Here is a 19212-nt window from a genome sequence, read left to right on the forward strand (position 1 = left end):
TTTACCACATATAATACAAGTCAGGATGGCCGAGCGGTCTAAGGCGCTGCGTTCAGGTCGCAGTCTCCCCTGGAGGCGTGGGTTCGAATCCCACTTCTGACAGTATACTTTTCCTTTTTGGAATACTTAATTTTTTCAATTTTTCATGTGGTTATATATACACATTCATATGGTTCTGTGCTGCACTGAAGCAGCAAAATGAGCAAAAAAAATTCCACTATAAAGATGAGTAAAATGTTTAGACAGCAGAGTCTTAACGTAATCGATTGATTGTATCTGTATATGATAGTCAATTGTATCTATATATGATAGTCAAAAGTAAGTAGAAGATACTTATTAAGAACTTGGAATTGAACGATGATAAAAAGTGCAGTGGCCCAGCATTACTATGTGTATTTGTACAGAATTGCAAAGGCACAGGCTCAGAGGTCCGTGACGTCACTAATGAAATACGTATTTCTTTAGCCCCCACATAGCAATTAGCTATTTTTTTTATGTCTCAATGCAAAGGGTCCCACTAAAAATTTCACATGGTCATTACTAATAATTATTAAAATGGCCACCAACATTGAAAAACGGCCCCAAACAGCAACAATTACCTATTTTTGTTTATGTCACAATGCCAATGGTTCCACTTAACAGTCAATTTACATGGGCATTACGTCATAATTATTAAAATACAACATTTTTACAAGGCCAAAGAGCATGTCCTGGAACTGTAACATGTATCAATAAAATAAATGTGATATATACACCAAAACAAATTTGTTCTCATTATGTCAAAGTGGAACATAAATTTAAGTGAGCTTCTGAGCTAATGTTTGAGCAGCTAACTGGTTAGCTCACTTACCTTTCTTTGTGCTTTTTATCGTGAAGTTGAATACCGTTGTGATCGTGTTGATGAGGTTCAACTGCAAATATTCCCCATGCCGCCGTTTTCTCATTCACCGTCGTTGCAAAAAGCGGAATAAGTCCGGAAGTCCAGAAAGTTCTCACAGTCACCTGTGCGCGGGCATCTCCTCGTCCACTGGTAGGTTGCCAGGTTTGCAGGTATCACACTTTAAAATCACCCAATCACAAAATGAAAACTGTACATTTCCAATTTAAATGGAAGTAAACAGATTTTGGCTAAGCATTTCGTTTGTGTTGTGTAATCCCATAGTTGATCATCTAAGCACTTTGAGTGCTTTTTCTCTGAGTTGAAGCCCTAAATTGTTTTTTTTTTTGTGATTTTCGAGATGTTAATGACACATTAATGAAATTTTATTTGATTCATATTATTTCAACACTTAAAGTAAAATAAATTTAAACCTCAGGCATCCAACCTTCAGAATGGAAGATGACCTGCTCTATCACAGAGCCACAGTTCTTCTATATACAAAAATAGTGACATTTTTTAACCAATTCATAATTATTCTATTATTCTAATTACAATTTGACCCATGTGTTTCTAGCAATGTGTTAAATACAATATCAGGTTAAGGTTCACCCATGTAGTTGCAAGTAAAATGCCTGTAGGGGGCGCATATTCTCTTGCAGGAGGATGGCAACAGGAGGTAAAACAGTGCTGTCTATCCAGTAGGTGATGCAAGAGACATTCATCTTGATCCAATTGGCACAATTGCACTGTGCAACCAAACTCTAATCAGAACCAGATACTTTATTTGAAACTCAACGTTTGGATTGTTTTCAAAAATGCAAATAACTTGGTGTCAGTGAGAATTCCAATTAACTTTATATCAAATTATGTATTCACACGATGAAGCAACACCCCTGAACATTTGGAACAAGCAGAACAATTAGATTTTTCTTTAATTAATTTTGAAGGAAAGCTTATTTCCTAACAAGTTAAATAAGGTTTTTAAAACTTAAATTAGCTCCTGTTTAGGTTTGGATGTAACTACATTTTTTAAACAAAAAAGCTAAGGCCTTCCCCACTTAATGGTCTAAATAGTGTCTAAGGATTGTTGCAGCTGCAGCAATTAACAGAGGTTTTATAGGAACAAAGTCATTTCTTCCTCGTTGAGTCCAGACTGAGTCATTCTTATTTTAATATTTTCTGGCACTTCCACACGGAGGCCGCCCCTTGTTTCATACAATCTCCACATGAAAGGAAAGACAGACGAGCCTTTGTTCATTTCATGCACTTAGTTAATGATACAAACACAAACATCCAGAACTCACAGCACAGCACAGTTTACTTGCTAGTCATTTTATACAAAGAGTAGAAAGAGGGTTTGTATCTGAAGGAGACAAACTGCATCACATTTGCCAGATAGATGTCGATACACAGAGACTGATTTTTCAGAAAGGTTTTTGAAAAGAGAATCACAGAGTCCAATGTTTCAAACATCCCATTAAAAAAGCTTTCACTAACCTGTTGGTGTAAATAAAAAAAGTTGACAGAGCTGTTTCAGTAATCACGTACAGTTATAGAAAGATATCTAGGTGGTAGGTAAAGTTGAAGTAAACATAAAATAAACAACTTAGAAACATTCCAATAATTAGGTGGCATCTAGTGGAAGGCATTTATTTTTTTCGGTCTCCACAAGCCATTTAACAGAAAGTTTGGAAGTCCCAAAAGAACCACAAAATATTTTTTATTCTCATTTTATGTATTTTTTTGTTTGTTTGTTTGTTTTGTACACATCAAAACCTGGAGACTTTTTTAGGCTGACCGGTTGTCCGTCAAGTCTCTGGGCTATCATCACGCTCGTCATCATCAATCACTATCATCCCTTTTGTATCATCTAAAAATAAAGCACAGACCCCTTCAACATGCTGCAACACCCCCTCGACAAAGCAATCACAACCCCTTTAATGGTTACACATTAACTCTGTGGTTTTTAATTTTTGCACTCTTACGGTGCCGTTCAAGAAAGGGGCATCAATCGCCGTGCCCTCCTACTAAAAGATTTCTACGTATTTTGAACGTCCGCGTTCAAAGTCCCGCACCGAGCAGACTGCTGAAGGGCCATGTCGGGTTTACAGAATGGCACAGAAGAACTTCTTCTCCCTGAACGGGTTCTCTGACGCTGGAACCGGCGATAGCAGAGGGTCCTCTTTGGCATGAGCTTCGCAGTATGACATTAAGTCCGCTGCTGCTTTTGACACCTGGGTTTAAACCAAAAAACACATTTATATGCACAAGGTTAAAGACACATTTTACATTTAAGAAAATATGCTTTTTTTTCTTTTCGCTAAGAAGATCAAGCAAAAGACTGCAAATGGGGGAAAAGAATGAAATAAACTGTAAAGTGACAAATTACTGTCTCATGGGTGAGGTTTCTTTTGAAGATCGTCTGATTTTAGTCAGACTAAGACTAATAATTTGGTTTTTAATGTCAACACGTTAGTCCGACTAAAATCGAGCTAGTCTTAGTCAGACTAACATACCTGGATAATGTGATTCCATGCACCAAAATCTTAGCTCAATTACTACTACTACTGTGCATGTAAACGTACTAATTGTGGAATAGTGGCTAGCATTGTTGCCTCACAGCAGGAAAGGTCACCACCTCCGGAGTTTACATGTTCTTTGTGGGTTTTCTCTGGGTAATTTTGGTTACCTCCCTCTAAATTCATGTGAGAGTGAATGGTTGGTCATCTCAGTGTGTTTTCATTTAAATTTCACCCGATGTCAGCTGTGACCCTCACGTGGAGGATGAAGTGGGGCAGGTATTTTTGAAAACATGCACACACAAACTGGTGGGTTACTGGTGTGTGTCTCTACATAGATTGATATGTCTTTGAGAATGGATTTGAGATGAACTGAGTGGAATTGGTTGGGAAATTGACAATTTCGTATTATAAGTTGGGTATTTGTCAGGCTTGCGTGTCAGATCCCAGTCGGATTTGTCCAATATTTCCCACCCTTAAAAAGAAATGTGTCAACTCACCTTTATCCTGTCAATGTTGGCCTCCATCTTCAGCTGCTCCACCAGCTTCCTGGCTTGTGCAATACTGGCTGTGTTATTGCTCGCCATGGGCGCGATCAGTCAGTCAGCTCTCGTGCGTTCTCTCTACATGGAGGAGGAGAAGGAGGGTTACACATCCAGAATCACTGTAATTCACACACAGTGTGTCGCTGATGAAGTCAAGCACTATAATACTGCGGGCATGCAAAAGCAGAGAGGAGTGCAACGAACAAGATACTCTGTTTATCATCACATGCCTGTGAACACACACACACGTACACTGCACACACGTGCGTACACACTCGGGCATATTATTTATGGTGTCAGTTGCTAGGCAGCCCATGACAGTGAGGGGAGGGGGCAGAGAAGGTGGGAGGAGAGCGAGGAGGCAGAGCTTTGTCAAGCACTATATTTACAACAGATAAACGGATAAGTAACATTACTGGTGTCAGAGATATAAACTCTTCATTTGCTCTCACAGTGTAACTAAACCTCAAACTTTTTTCCGGTCATATATATGGGCATCTATTGATGTTATTGGTTGATCCAGGAGCATATTTACAGTTTAGTATTTAGTAGTATTGGAATTGGACATAAAAATCAGTGCATCTACTGCCTCTCTGGTCAAACACCAGCTACTGCATTCAAATGTTGCCACTGGCTTCCTTCATTCACTCTTTACTACTGGTAAAAGGCGCCTATGCCACCTTGGATCCAAAGGAAAAAAGGAAGTCATCTTTTGGGAAGCAGATGTAAACGTGCGGAGCCTTCTATGCCAGTAAAGGTTTCTCTGTGGTTGTTATGACTGCAGTCATCTTTGTTTGTGTGGGTTTGTTTCTTTTCGTCTGAATGAATGGATTGAGTGGTGTGACATGTGGGTGTAAATAGGTCACTGGCTAGTTTTCAGACAACTTTATTTAAGAATGGTTGTTGGGACAAAAAACTGCATTGGGAACAAATGGCAGATTACTTCTGATTAGTCAATCAGCATATTCCAGGGACAGCTCAGGTTGAACGGGTTGGAGATAAAGCAAGAGAGTCACGGTTGACATGGTTTCGGTCACGTGCAGAGGATGGAGAAAGAGATTATATTGGACAAAGGATGATGAAGATGGAGCTGCTGGGCAGGAGAAGAAAAAGAGAGGAAGACCACAGAGAAGGTTCATGGATGTTGTGAAGAGGACACTAGGACAGTTGACGTAACACAAGAGGACAAGATGGAGGGAGATGGCCAGCTGTGGCGACCCCTAAGGGGAGAAGCTGAATGAAGAATAATTGACTTCTGATGATTGACAACCTTGTGTCATCTGGATTTTGTTTGTGCTCTATAAATGAAATTAATAATGATGATTATTTTTGTGGATTGAAGCATCTTTTATCTTGTCACCTGTCTGTTTTGGTAAGCAGTTTTAGTTTCATGTCCTCACTCGCTTCTCTGCCTCATTGACAGAATGGACGGAGCTGCGGGCGCTCTAACACACACCATCGTCCTTGGTGTGTGATCCATCTTGCCTGCGCCACCCTTCTCCCTCCTGCATGCACTGTGGTACGACTCAGTGTGAGGTCAACACTGATCTCAGCAAGGTGCTGGAGCTGAGTATGAATATTGATGCTCCACGATGGCACATCTGCTCATCGGGCTGCTAAACCGCCGCAAGGAATCTCTGGTGTCGCACGACCCGAAACCCCGATGACCTGATGCGCTTCATTAATCAAAAGCTCAGCGCAGGGTCACCGGTTACAGTTTTCACATGATACCTCGATTTATCAACGCTTGCCTACGAGCCTACCATTTCTTACTAAACTCAGAAAACCAAATGTGATTTGGACAGAGATGTTATTGTGCAGCCAAATCATGATTCCTTTTTTTAATATCAAGTCATCTAAATATTGATTTTTTAAGCTGTATAAAACAAAAATTAACAATGGCAACTTGTCATTGTCCAGCGAGTCGTCCTCCATAAATCATCTTTAGCAGCGGTCACAGCTTACATATGGAGAACATCACACCACTACACCCCAAAGACAAACACACACTCATTCTAAACAAGAAAGCTGTAAAAACGTCACATTCACGAAGCTAGAACCAGTTGTTAATCTCAACAATGTGCTGGCAGACTAGCAACTGCACGTCTGAACGTCTTCAGGTTCGAAGTTGACACAGTGGGTGGCACTATAGTGTTTCTACACTCAGTATGAACATAAACAGACGTACATTCTAAGCCCTATCACTCTAAAATAACTGGAAATAGTTTTGAAACACAAGATAAGGTGAACATTTACAGTATTTATAAGGCCGAAACCTGCTCCGAAACTGAACTGGAGTATCTCGAGCTGATGTCAGGGTAAACCGAGTGACAGGGTGAGGAAGATTCATGAGCATAACCTGAAGCAGACTGAGCAGTTTGAATAAACACTGTTTCACATTCAGCGCGGCTGAGGGATCCTGTTTGCTCTCGCTCACAGGAGAGTTTCACCTTTTATGGTGATCGTGCCTAAATTCAAACTGAGGTCGGTGTCACGATCTCAATTCTGAATCTACTTTGCTCTCATTAAGGTGTTACGTCAGTACAGCTGGGTTCAATGAATTAACCACACGTGGAAAATGTGTGTACATATTATTGATTATAAAAAGCAGAAGACATATTAAAGGAAGGACCTTAAGATCTTGTTTATTACAAGTGGAGTGAAGGGATTTTTTTACGACTTCCTGTCAACAACCTCCATGTCTGTAGGGTTCAGATGCATTAATCTGGGCTGCCTGTGTGGAAGCCATATGCCTGTTTTCCTGCTTTACCTGACAAATGGTGCCGTACAGTGTATCGCATGAAGATTTTAGGTCGAAACTGCATTCTGTCATTTTAAAGGAACTTTTAGGAAAAGTTTTGCACTCTTATCTTGTGACTCCCGCCTGAAAACCTTGGATTTGTCCCTCACCAAAAACAAAAATAGGCTGGTGACTTTTTCCAAGGGCATGACTGAGAACTCTGAGTAGAAATTAGTCTTTGTCGGGGTTTCGAGGCCATAATATTGTTTCAACACCCAGGGGAGATGTCAAAACAGGCCAGCGTATCACCAGACTATTGATAGGGAGAGATGTCACGCTTTAAGGTTTCTGGGATGTCGACAAAAAAACTAGGTCTTTGGTTTTTACGGAACATGATCAGACCTAAGGACAATAGCCTATTTTTCCTTTTGTAAAACTGACACAGAGGCGTGATGAGTTTAGTAAACACTATAAAAGAAAATGTAAAGCATGTCTTCAGGGGCTGGACTACAAAGTAAAGAAACCCTTTGGCAGTTTATCCAATATTCAGAAACAAAAATAAACTGTTACTGCTGCTTAGGCTGAAGATTTATAATCAAAGTTCTAACCTGGAAAATATTAAAGAATATATGTAACTATAAGCTATTTAACAGAGCTGTCACTACATCCCAAAACAAATTTTCCTGCTGATTATCGGTGGACCATGCAAAAATGCCACTGTGACATTTGTACATCAAGAGAAGGAGGTTTGGCAAGCACAGGAAGTAGCTGATGCCTGGGAGGTAAATTCAAGGGTTAAAAATGAAGAATAAACTGAATAAATATTGTGGTTTGTCATTTTAGCTTCAGACGATGGCTTTTTAATTCTTTTAAGAGAGAATTCTTTTCCTGCTGTTACTCTTTATCACAAAACCTAATGCACTTCCTTCCTTCCTAATTTCCTACTCAAAATACCACTCCGAGATGTTACACAAGGTGTCAACATGCCGATAAGTGTGGCATCCAAGCAGGCGCTGATAAATAGTGCATTCAGATGGACACAGGCCTCAGCTGTGTCAACTGTCAACAACTGTGTGGAAGCCATTGTGATTCATTCAACTGTTGTACAGTTTGTACCAGTTTCCGAGCAGAAAGAAGACACTGCCATCGCCGTGTCCACTCACACTATTCTGAAACAGGTCTCTGCCTCGCGGCCTTTTCCCTCCCCCCCTCGCCTTGACTTCATTTACCTTGTCTGCTCACTCCTCCGCGCTCAGCCCCGGTGTCTGCCTGCCCTTCAGTCAGCAGTTGGTGTCCGCCTCGCTCTCTGCAAACGGAGACACAGAGATAAAGACAGGGGACAGTGACATTTAGAGGCCGATCAGAGAAAGAAGACGTCCACACTTTTAGTGCTACATTCCAGGTAAATTATACAGTGTGTGTGTGTAGCCTCTGAGCACAGCTAACAAACACTGACGGAGAACCAAAAACAAACTACAGTCATAATCAATGGTTATAAACATTTCGGTAACATTCTTTGGTAAATTATTTACATCATTTAGTGTCTAAAATCACATAAGGAGAGTCACATGTCCGTGGAATTGGTTTAGGTTAGTATATAAAGACAAGAAATGGCTTAACAACTATGAAGAGACGGGCGATGTGTGTTCTGCGTTGTGTTTTTTTGTTAACAGCAAGAACAATGACACAGTACATTCAACACAATCGAGACACTTTCACACTCACAAAATAAAAACAGTAAAATAGGAAACAGTCAAAAGAACAACCACGAAGATGCTACAGCTAGCTTTGCTAACTAGCGAGCTAATCTGGTCCACCTGTCAAAAACATTATACTGTGTTTCATATATATGTATATATATATATATATATATATATATATATATACATATATATATATATATATATACATATATATATATATATATATAAAGCAACATGTTCACACACACCAGTAGGACAGTACTGAGTGTATAACTTATTTCACAAAAAGACAAAAAATAAATGTATATCAGATCTAAACATGCTACAAGGCATGGATGCTAAAGGTAGCCATCTTGAACTGTGAACATGAGGCATGAGGAGCTCAAATGAGTTAATGGCCTGAAATTACAACTTCAAAGGGCGCTTCATATTGAAATTCCCCTCTCATAAATAGGAAATGATGACTTCCAAGTAAAGCTGCAGTGCAGTACAAGTCCAGCATTAAAATAATCCAAAATGTAGCTCTGAGCCTTGTTACCTTTGACCTTTTTTTTTTTTTAAATCCCTTTACGATGCTAAAATAAGCTAAGCTACCTGTCAGCACTCTCCGGTCACTGAATGCACTGTACAGAGTAGTATCACTCGTCTCATCTTACTCTATGCAAGAAAGTGAATAATTGCATTTCCCAAAATGTCAAACGAACTGTGCTTCTGTTGACGCCGACCTCTTCACCTCTCTTCCTCTTCCTCCTCTCTATCTGTCCCCGTGTCTGTCTTCCTCTGGTACAACAGATCCATTCTCGGTGCATCTGTGACTCTGCAGCGCGGTTTTGCTGCTGCTTCTGACAAATGGGCCAATTAACCTGCATGAGCAGATCTGCCGAGGAAGGGAATTCCAGCCCTCGTAAATCACGGCAGCGCGAAACATTAAAGCGACGTTACATTGAAGCATCCATTAACAAAACCTCGCCAACAGCGGCCAAACCTCTGAGCTTCGAGTATTTTAGAGACAGCGAAACTGCTTAGAGATTAAAAAGTAAATAAAAGAGAAGGCAGCAGCTCTTACTGCAGTGCACTGTCACCAGTGCTGATCCAGTGCGGAGCCGTTAATCTCCACTTTTACACTGTGTTATGCAAGACGTATAATAATTTTAATCATTGCAAGGATTCTTGAAATATTTGCCGTTTCAGTTGTTTTAGTGTGGGGCTGGATTGTCTTGCTGCTTTTCATTCAAGGGATGAAAACTAGAGGTACCAATAACAAAACAATACTTTACTTTCAAGCTGATATCTTAGCTTTTTCTATTAAATTGAACAAAAGTTTGTTTTTATCAATTTTTCAAATAATTTTTGCTGGTCTTTAAAATATCAAAAAATAAAAAAGTGCCCAAAGCGACGGAAAAAAAGCATCTGACATGTCATTTCTGTTGAATCCATCATTTACAGTATTAAATGTTGACCTTTCCAGAAGGAAAACAAAGGCAATAATGATGTCAGTTACTCACAAGTGTTCTCCAGAGTCATATATATGGAAAATACAGTACAGTATATTAAAGTAACGTGACTCATTTACAACTAATCACCATTGCGGACATTATCTTCCCTGCTGAAAGACAGACTCAGATGACAAACAGTCACATGGGCCTGTCACTTGTTGCCAAGTTTTTATTTGCTCAGAGCATGTTCTCACCCAGAGACATCCTGCTCATCACTCAGCAGACTCACATTTGCAACCAGGAGATTCTCAATGAAAATAAATATCCGACAGGATTTCTTGGTTCTTTGACAATCTGTACAGTGTGCTTGAAGCAGCATATGTGCCGCCATCAGACTAACACAGTTATCGTGTTAGTCTGACTGAAACCAGACTTGTAAAAATACATGTAAACATGTTAAGTCTGAATAAAATTGTACTTAATTGGATTTCTCCGACTAACACACACAGATAATGTGATTGGGAGTTGAGCCATTACTGCATGTACACCTTCAGTCGGACTCAAGAAGAACACAGAAGAATAAAAACAGCAACAAAAATGTGGCAAAATTCTGTTTTCTTTTTTAAAATAAAAGACATTCTTTAGTCAATGAATGGTAATAAGACTTGGAAGGGTGCTCAACATGCTAATAACTAGTCACCAGCAACACTGGAAACAATGCTAACAAGTGTTTGGCCACGCGGAGTGGAGCGGAGGTGGCAAACACTTCTTGAATACTGGACCACCTGAATGGCGTCGTCGAGCTATGACCACGACTCAACTTGACTGTGTATGGAAAAATACTGTGTGATAGGGAAAAAATCCTGACTGCAATTTTCCATCTTTCTTTGTTTTTTTTCCTTTCCACTGTCGATTTCTGAGTGTTGTGGGAATAAGACAAAGAAAGCGAAGCAAAAAAAATAAAAAATGCTGCTGAATCTGACCATCTTCATACAGTGTTTGTGTCATCATATTTATGTTGCAGAGCATGCAAGATGAAGAAACAAGCTTTGGCAATATTGTTCTCTTCTTTATACCGGCGAAGCATCTTTATCTGAACTATACTGAGGAGAAGAAGGACAAGAATATCCATTATGTGATGTGCCTGGTGATCCATTTCCATCCTGTGCCTTCTGCTTCCCATCCCTCCCTCTGTGGTCGACAGGTGTTCAATGATGGGACTAAAACACCCCCAACAAGCTCCGTCCTCCTGCCAACACCACCAAATCAATCCGACCCCCTCTGCCATCCGTACCCTGCCATTTGGAGCTGTTTTGAACCCCTTCCTCCTGACTTTTCAGGGGGCCTGTTTTCATGACGAGGCTCTCCACAGATGTGATTATAGCTGCTGCTCGGCTCGGGGTGTTGCTGACTTAAAGGGTGATTATGCGCAACAGGAAACATCCTGGTGAGGAAAATATAATTCCTGGCCTGTCGAGAGTGACGATCTCTCACGTACTCCCACGCACGCTGACTCTCAGCTTGGCTCACCCCTCCCTCTTTCCCCCCCTTTCTCTTCCTGTAGCGCACACCTTATTATCCTGTCCTCTTTTTCTTTTGCACCATACAAAGAAAGAAATTACGGCAGCCAGGCAGGGAGTGTTTCGTCCTATGTGACGCCCAGAGTGTGGTAATTAAAAATCAGTCCCTGGCTCAGCCATCTGGACCCTGGAGAGTCAGCCATTAACCTGTGAGGGTGTGCAGGGACGGAGAGGAGGCAGAATGGGCTAAGTTTGAAATATTCTATTTTGCTGACCATTTGCTAAACCCTCCCATGTGGTTTATCGTTGCTGCATTTGCTAATCTTACCATTCATTCACAACACATGATGGAGCTAGCTAGATATGCCGGTTTTCCACTGTGTCTCAGCGCAGATAATGCTACGAGAGAGTATTTGCCCCAAATCTATACAAAGCAGCAAAGATCGGATAATGTTCACTCACCAGTTCCCACACAGTACCACATAATACACAGTTGGTGTGCTAACTGCTAATGACGTGCTATGTTGGCAAGCTAGACAGCATTTTGAATGATAGAAATTCACTGCATGTGTGATGGAATTATATATCATTTCATCCATACAGCCTGCTTTTCTATGTTTGAATACTCACTGTTCAAATTAGAGGTTAAATGAAGGGTCAGTGCAGTGAACTGCTTTGTTTGAAATGAGAAACATCTCTTTTGGGGTGTGGGTTTTTCTAACTAATGGTCTTAACTCCTGACTCTAATGTTGTTGCCATTCAAGCTGAAACTGAACTTTTCTGTGCTGAGTGAGTCTTTGTTTTGAACTCGGTGTTTTCACTCCAAAACCCACAAAATAAATCCAGACCCTCCCTGTGGATTTTCAGAAATTCATTACTTAAAAGACAATTTTGCAGTTGAGCATGAGCAAGTAGCAGCGCTCGCACGCACGCATCCGAGCCCTCGCAGTGTGACCACACCATCCGCATCATGTCACGGGACAATGAACTACACTCTGCGATGTCACTGTGAAACAAGAGGCAGCGGAGGGCACGCTCGGCTGGACAAAGATTTACAGAGTCGTAAACTGATAGGAGAGAGTGCACAGAACGAGATAAAAAAATGAAGAAAAACCGGAAACGGTGGGGGGAAAAAAAGTTTAGCAGGGAAGATAAAAGAGGTGGTAATATCCTCTTCCTGAGTCTTTTATGGCGACCGCAGCGAAGGAGAAGTAATATAAAACTGACCTCTGGTTTTATTAATGAGCACTATCGCGAGGATATTGACTATTGACTGTAATATAGCACGGATCCTTGCCCTTGAATAAGAGAAAGGACGCTGCTCCCTCTGTGCACGCAAACACAAAGTGAATGCGATGGGGGACACGCGGCGAGCAGAGCTGTCAGGCAATCATCGTCTGGGGACAATGACTTTAAATGTGACAGCTGAGCCTCTTTCTCCATCACTGTTTCTGAATGTAACGAGCACAGGACTGACATCAGCGCCCACTCCATGGGAATGTGGAACATTTAGAAAAGTTCTAATCACCTTATATTTATCATCTACAGCCTGTTAGGAGGAGTAGGGTGTATCTACTACGCTGACGGCAACTATAACAGCATCACAGTGGTTTGGATCCACACCGTGTGTGGGAGGAAAGCTTTCGTCTCATTCATGATTTCACTTGAACATCATATTTATGAAATTATTGGCCATTATATAGCACCAAACCTCAGCATTTTCACATTACAGGTTACATATTGATGCCTACTTGTATATCATTTCAGCACACATGATGATCTGGTGACCTGTCAATCCTGCATTTCCCCCTCTGCCAGCTGAGACCGGCCCCTGCTGACCTCCATGACCCTGAACAGGATAAATGGTATGTGCATAACGTCAATCAAGTCATCTGAGAGACAGAATTGACTGTGGCACCTCCCCGAAGACTCAGTTTACAGCCTTGGGGAATCTGGCCTGTGATGGGAGCATTCGACCAATCACAGGACAATCCAGAGAGAAATGAGAGGTGAAGCCTCCTAGCTCAGGGAGAGACCACTCCTACTTTCTATTCTACGATATTTTCCACCTCCGCATTTATGTAGAGGCCCATTAGGGTCTGCATGATGTACATTTTGTAATCCGTCCAACACTTTCTAGTCCAGTTTCCTCTTGTTTTGGTCAAAGAGAAAATGAAGAAGACGGGTAACAATGAGAACTTGCTTGAGGTTATATGAGGAAGTCCATTGGTACCCACCCATGTACAACTTGGCCCTAAAAAGAATACACAGAAACAAAAACGAGGGTGACATCAAGTACGCGTGTTGAACTCTAGAACAATGTGGACCCTGATTTAAGAATGAATTTACACACGTAGAAAATACCCCATCGTGGAAAGATTATTATTCCAGCATTGTTAACAGCTGGCCACACGGCAAAGAAACCTAAAAAAGGTTCAATCTATCCGTGCTTAGGGGCCCAGATACAGTGTTTAGGCCCCGCCTACAACAGTTTTAAAGTCATAAACATAAATTGTGGTTGAAACTGAATCAAAAGCTACATTCATGCCTTTAACTTGTCATACCGAATTTTAGAGAATTTCTGCCAGCTAACATGCATTACCTCCTACTTGGTGAAGAGAGCTTCATTCTACGCAAATATTGTTGTTAGAATAACAGAAAAATGCACCAACGCTGGTGGTTAAATCCAGAAAAAATCTAGTATTAACACCAATGTAGTCAGTTCTTTTTCACGGAGCTATTTACAGTTTCTATTTGGTCTCACCTCGTGCTGCTGCTTCTCGGTCAGACCGCCGCCACCCGCAATCATTTGATTAGCCCGGACATCTGTGCCACCCCCAGCATGCCCTGCCCATCCTGCAATCTCTGTGGTTGTGTTGTACGTGAGTGTGTATGCATATGACATGTGTGTGTGTGTGTGTGTGTGCGTGCTGAGGGTTAATTTAGGTCCCAGAAGGGGGGGAGGGGAGAAGGCAGTGGCCCAGGAAATGATGCATCTCCTGGGAGTCAAGGAGGCAGCAGGGAGGATGCTGATTGCTCCAGGGAGGGCAAATGTGGTCTATTATGTTTATTAAATCAAACGATCAAGGATCAGCATGTTTCTTCTTTGTTGGATTAAAGCAAGCGACCAAGTGCGTTTTCTTTTCCTCAAACGTTTAAAGACTCGCGCTTGTGACCTTTGATATGTGTGTTATGTAACAGCAGTGGAGTCAGTGGGGTAGAAACAATGCATAGCGATGCTATCACAGGAGCAGCTATAGAGCTTTTATGCACCCATAAAAAGCACACATGCTTTTGTGAGACCAGGGTGGAAAAATTAACACCAGCTCAAGGCCAGATAATACTAGCGATGGTTTTTTTTCAATTCCCCTGGCCACTTCGGCAAGAAATCAGCCACTGTGTGCAGCTTCTTTTCCACTGTGGAAATCAAATCTGGAAGTGGTCGGTGTGGTCGTCAAATTAAAAAAGCTCGCTTCCTGCTCCGCGTCACAAACGATGAGTTTGGCCATATTTGTATGCATTAATCGCACCTCTGTGAGCCATCGTGATGAGGAATCAGCAGGGTCTGAATAACATGGTCAGAGTCCTGGGCTGTTTATAATATTACAAAACATCCGGGCTTGTTTAGATTCTACCCAAGTGTGAGTGTGCCTCTGTGAGAGTTTCAGATCCTGATTTGCTTCAACTGGTTGACAAGAATAGAAAGTGGATCTGGTTTAGCCAGAATACAACAGATAGAGATCTGCATTAACAGACTTGCATTCAATGGAGTTTCTCACTTATCACTTATTTGTTGTCAATGATCTTTCTTGGGAATTGTTTAGACAGGACGTTAGACTTGGATAAGCATGAACAATAACACATTTTTGCATTTGGTCCTTAAAGCTTGTTTGGACAAAGACTCATTTGTATTTGTTGCAAAAGACATAAAACGGGTCAAGTGGACTTGAGTGTTGGACCAGAGTTGGTCAGACTTAAGTCAGAATAAAAGAGCTCTCCAGACAGATTCTTTCAAGACTTGGCTCAAGGCTCGAAAGTAAAAATATTGAAGTGTCACATTTTGCCCTCACGGACTTCAGCCAAGAGACCCAGTTGGGTTGATGCCAAAAACAAACCAAAAAACAGATGAGGTACTTATACTGGATTTAAATTAGAATTAGGACACAAAAATGAGGACTTGGAACTGACTGCTGTGAGACCAGACTTTCTGTGGTCTACATATGAGGAAGATCTTGGATAGTATTTGGTTTGGGGACTTGAGACGAGGACTCAAGGCACATTTGAGTCTCAAAAATCAGGATTTCAGACATAATGTTGGCTTCTGTGTCAATTAACCTACTTGAGAGTTGGCTCACAAAGGATCAAATTCAGCTTTGAGACCAAACACATGCTCTATCCGATATTGATTCATGTCTGAATAGAATAAAAATATGGCCATTGTAGACCTGACATTTGTTATGATTGTACTTGTCTTTATTGAGGTATGACTTGGACTTAAGATGTTTGGATTAAATTTCTTTGGCACTACCTAGGAAAAGAGAATAACTGAGACCTGATAGTTGTATCCTAAGATTTGACTTTGAATTGAATTGACATTTAACTTCCAAAACTTGAGGAGCATGCAAACATATCTCGGACAGAACATCCCAAACAGTAGCTCTGGATGAATCTATCTTGACAAAACAAAAGCATGCTTGACTACATAAAAAAACCCAAAAACAACACTGCTGGAAGCTAACAGGTGCTTTAAGTACCAAGGGTGAGGCCAAAGAGCAACAACATCCTTCCTACCTCATCACTCAGCACTCCACTGTACATCACTGTGACACACATTAGTTGTTTTAAAGGTCATAGAGACTTCACACAGAGAAGACTTCAGCCAAAAGATGCTTTTGGGAAGCCCAGCCCTGTGAAGAACTTCTTACAATTTGGCCTGAAATCGAATAACTCTTTCGGTTGAAGGCTGTGAAGGGAGTGGAGATGTCATGTGGTCAATAAAAACCTGGATGGATACGCAATATTTCCTCCCTTTCCCTCTCTCTGTTTTCCATCCGTAACACGAAATACTTTCTATTGTGCTCCAGAGAACTCTCAGGATTTCTGATGTTCCTTGTGCAACACTGGACACGTTGTAACCTCTCTTACAGTCTAAACACGGGCGCATACGAAACCATCCGTGGCCTTGGCGAAGCTCGTCTTCAAGATACAGTTCGAGCGGCCAGGACGTGAGTTCTTGCGTAATTCTGACTCGCATTTGTGGTTATGTGCATTTGTGCATGCACATAACCGCACACACACACATGATTGGATGATTTACTGTGAAGTGTGCATGACGATGCTTTTCACATGACGAGGTAAGAGTGGGGAACAACAGCACATCTTGTTCCTTCTCAGTTTTCTTGTGAATGCAACGCACACTCAGGGACAGTATCTGTCTGACATAACAACTACAACCTACCCTCCTCCACCACCTCTTCTACCTCCTTCACCTCCTCTCCTGGCCATCTGCCTGTTACAGCCAATACATGGAGCTTGTGTGTGGTCAACTGCTTTCTCCTCATGGTATTGGGGGGGGAGGGTCGAGAATGGCTAGAACACCTCATAAGAGGCGTGTAGGTTTCCTCTCTGGTTCCTTTCTTTTGCATCCCTTCTGTGTATGCCACATCCCCCCTTTTTTTTCATCCGTCTCTTTCTCATTCTCCTGCTTGTGCAAATATCCCTCTGAAACAGATGCCCTTAATTCCTCTGGCTCCACATTATAAGATCTGCCCAATCCTGAGGGAAGAAGAGGGAGGGTGGAAGAAGAAGAAGGAGAGAATGGAGCAAGGCAGCCCATTCTCTTATTCCCCTCACATGGACACATGAAGAGGGGTGAGGAAAATAAAGCAGCAGGCAGATTTTAAAAGGTTTTTAGAGGTAGGAGGGGATTCCATGATGCAAAACCAGCCAGCGGCATTCAATTTCGCCCCTCAAATAATGACAAAATGACAGTGTGGATAGAAACCCCCACCCCTCCTCTTCTGAAACACACCCTGTTTTGGATGCAATTAACCCAGATGTCACCAAACCAGAAAATCATAAATAATATCTGAGTGCAAAAATGAAAAATGAAATATCTTACCTTTATTTGATTGTGTGTGTGTGTGTGCCTCTTTGACTCCTGGGATGCCGAGCGTATCCAGTCCTGCAGAGTAGTATCCACGCAATTTCCTCTCTATCTGTCACACACAAACACACACACACAGTCTGTCAGTCAGTCAGCAAAGCAAGCGCATACATCCAGCACACACTCCTCTCTCTGTGTGCCTCTACGTCTCTCTCTCTCTCAGCTGAGGTCCTCCCTGCCTCCCTCCTTACTGCTGCTCTGAGTCTCCACCCTTCAGCCAAATGCTCTGGCTGCTAGAAACCACCCACCCCCTCCTCTCCTTTTTTTTTCCCTCCTCCCTCTTGCTTTCTGTCTTCTTTTTTCTGTTATAAGGACACACTCCCTCCATCTCCCAAAGGTCCACAGGAAAAGCCTCAACTGTCTCTTAAACACCTACAGTAAACAAATGCATACCAGGACAGCTGACAGTGTGGACGAGCTGGATTTCCCACTTGATAAATATTCATACTGGCTTCCGCGTCGCCCTCAGCTGCTCGTTCTCCTCCTTCTTGACTCACGTTTTTGCTTCTGTATATGGTTCCAGACATTGCACGAAAAAAGGGGCACTCAACCCTAAACAAGAACAGCAGCGACCTCCTGCATCGCACTCCCAGCATTTGCTCCTGCTGTTTACTGTGAACCTTCAAAGATTAAAACAGAAAAAAAACAAAAACACAGTGTCCCGGCAACTTCACATCAAAGCTGCAACAACAACAACACACAAAGCAGGTCGCTATTTCACATTTGAGTCATAACAAAGACGGTTTTCTGCATGTCCAGGATCCAATCGGTTTTGGTGAGATCAATTATATGGGCATGATAATGAATATCACTCTGAACAGAATGAAACAAAACCTATACAGGCAATGACCCTTTCTGCCCCCGTGTCCATTTTGAATCTATTACTTAATTCCGGTGGTGGAACCACCAGAATCTCAACAACTATCAGATGGATTAACGGGACATTTACACAAATGGACCCCAGTGAATAAAGTATACTGGTGATTTTAGTATTACCATATTACAATGTTTGTGTATGTAACTGTATGTAATTTGGTCCACATGTTGCAAAAATGCCCTTATATTTAAAGATGTGATAAACAAAGTCCTTTGTACTCCTCTGCTACAAAGCCCGTAGAGACAATCTGCTACCTCAATCGCTAAGTTAAAATGTTGTTTTGTTACTTACCCAAAATGACACCTGCACATAAAAATCATACATTTTCTCAAAGGAATTTGTGAGGGGGGAGTGAGTAAACTTTTAGCCGCTTCATGGTCAGATGAAACAGTACACAAATTCATATGATTGCATACACGTAAACTGGTGCAATTAAAAAAAGTTTTTTTTGTTCGGTGACAAAAACGTTCACCTGCAGGTAAACGGAGCTCATGCTACGTGTCTTCACCCAGCTGTCTAAACCAAAACATCACATTTTCTGTGATTCACACTTTCCCCGGCTCCATTCATGCAGATGTAATTCTCCATGAGCCAGTACTGTAACAGTAACAGTCGACTCCAGGGAGCGATGGAGCGATGAGGAGGAGGAGGAGGAGGATGAACATGGAGAAATGAGTGAGTCACGGTTCCTGTGGCGGTGGACGTGAAGCCGCCGTCACCAGGACACCGCAGTGATGTTTCCTGTGTCCACTATTCAAGTGTTTCCCAACCTATGTTGCCTTGCCGTCTCCTCAACAGCCTGATCGGCTCAAATACTGTTCATACT

General features: G+C 41.7%; 1 protein-coding gene and 1 non-coding gene across 3 annotated transcripts; one reads left to right on the forward strand and one right to left on the reverse strand.

The window, feature by feature from the left end:
- Positions 1-19: 19 nt before the first annotated feature.
- On the forward strand, positions 20-102 carry trnal-cag. The gene has a single exon. It is a non-coding gene; the product is annotated as a tRNA-Leu (tRNA).
- Positions 103-2027: 1925 nt separating this feature from the next.
- On the reverse strand, positions 2028-17714 carry LOC122782880 (guanine nucleotide-binding protein G(I)/G(S)/G(O) subunit gamma-2). 2 transcript variants are annotated; one of them, XM_044047450.1, is made up of 4 exons: positions 17465-17714; positions 7914-7990; positions 3900-4022; positions 2028-3114 (listed from the first exon to the last, which is right to left on the reverse strand). In XM_044047450.1, the coding sequence occupies exons 3-4, from the start codon at positions 3984-3986 to the stop codon at positions 2986-2988; spliced, it is 216 nt and encodes a 71-aa protein (XP_043903385.1). In that variant the 5' UTR covers positions 3987-4022; positions 7914-7990; positions 17465-17714; the 3' UTR covers positions 2028-2985. The 2 variants fall into 2 exon arrangements, with proteins under 2 accessions (XP_043903385.1, XP_043903386.1); XM_044047451.1 differs by lacking the exon at positions 17465-17714 and adding an exon at positions 14108-14188.
- Positions 17715-19212: the final 1498 nt, after the last annotated feature.

The sequence above is a fragment of the Solea senegalensis genome, linkage group LG16, assembly GCF_019176455.1.
Source record: "Solea senegalensis isolate Sse05_10M linkage group LG16, IFAPA_SoseM_1, whole genome shotgun sequence".
Lineage (NCBI taxonomy): Eukaryota > Metazoa > Chordata > Actinopteri > Pleuronectiformes > Soleidae > Solea > Solea senegalensis.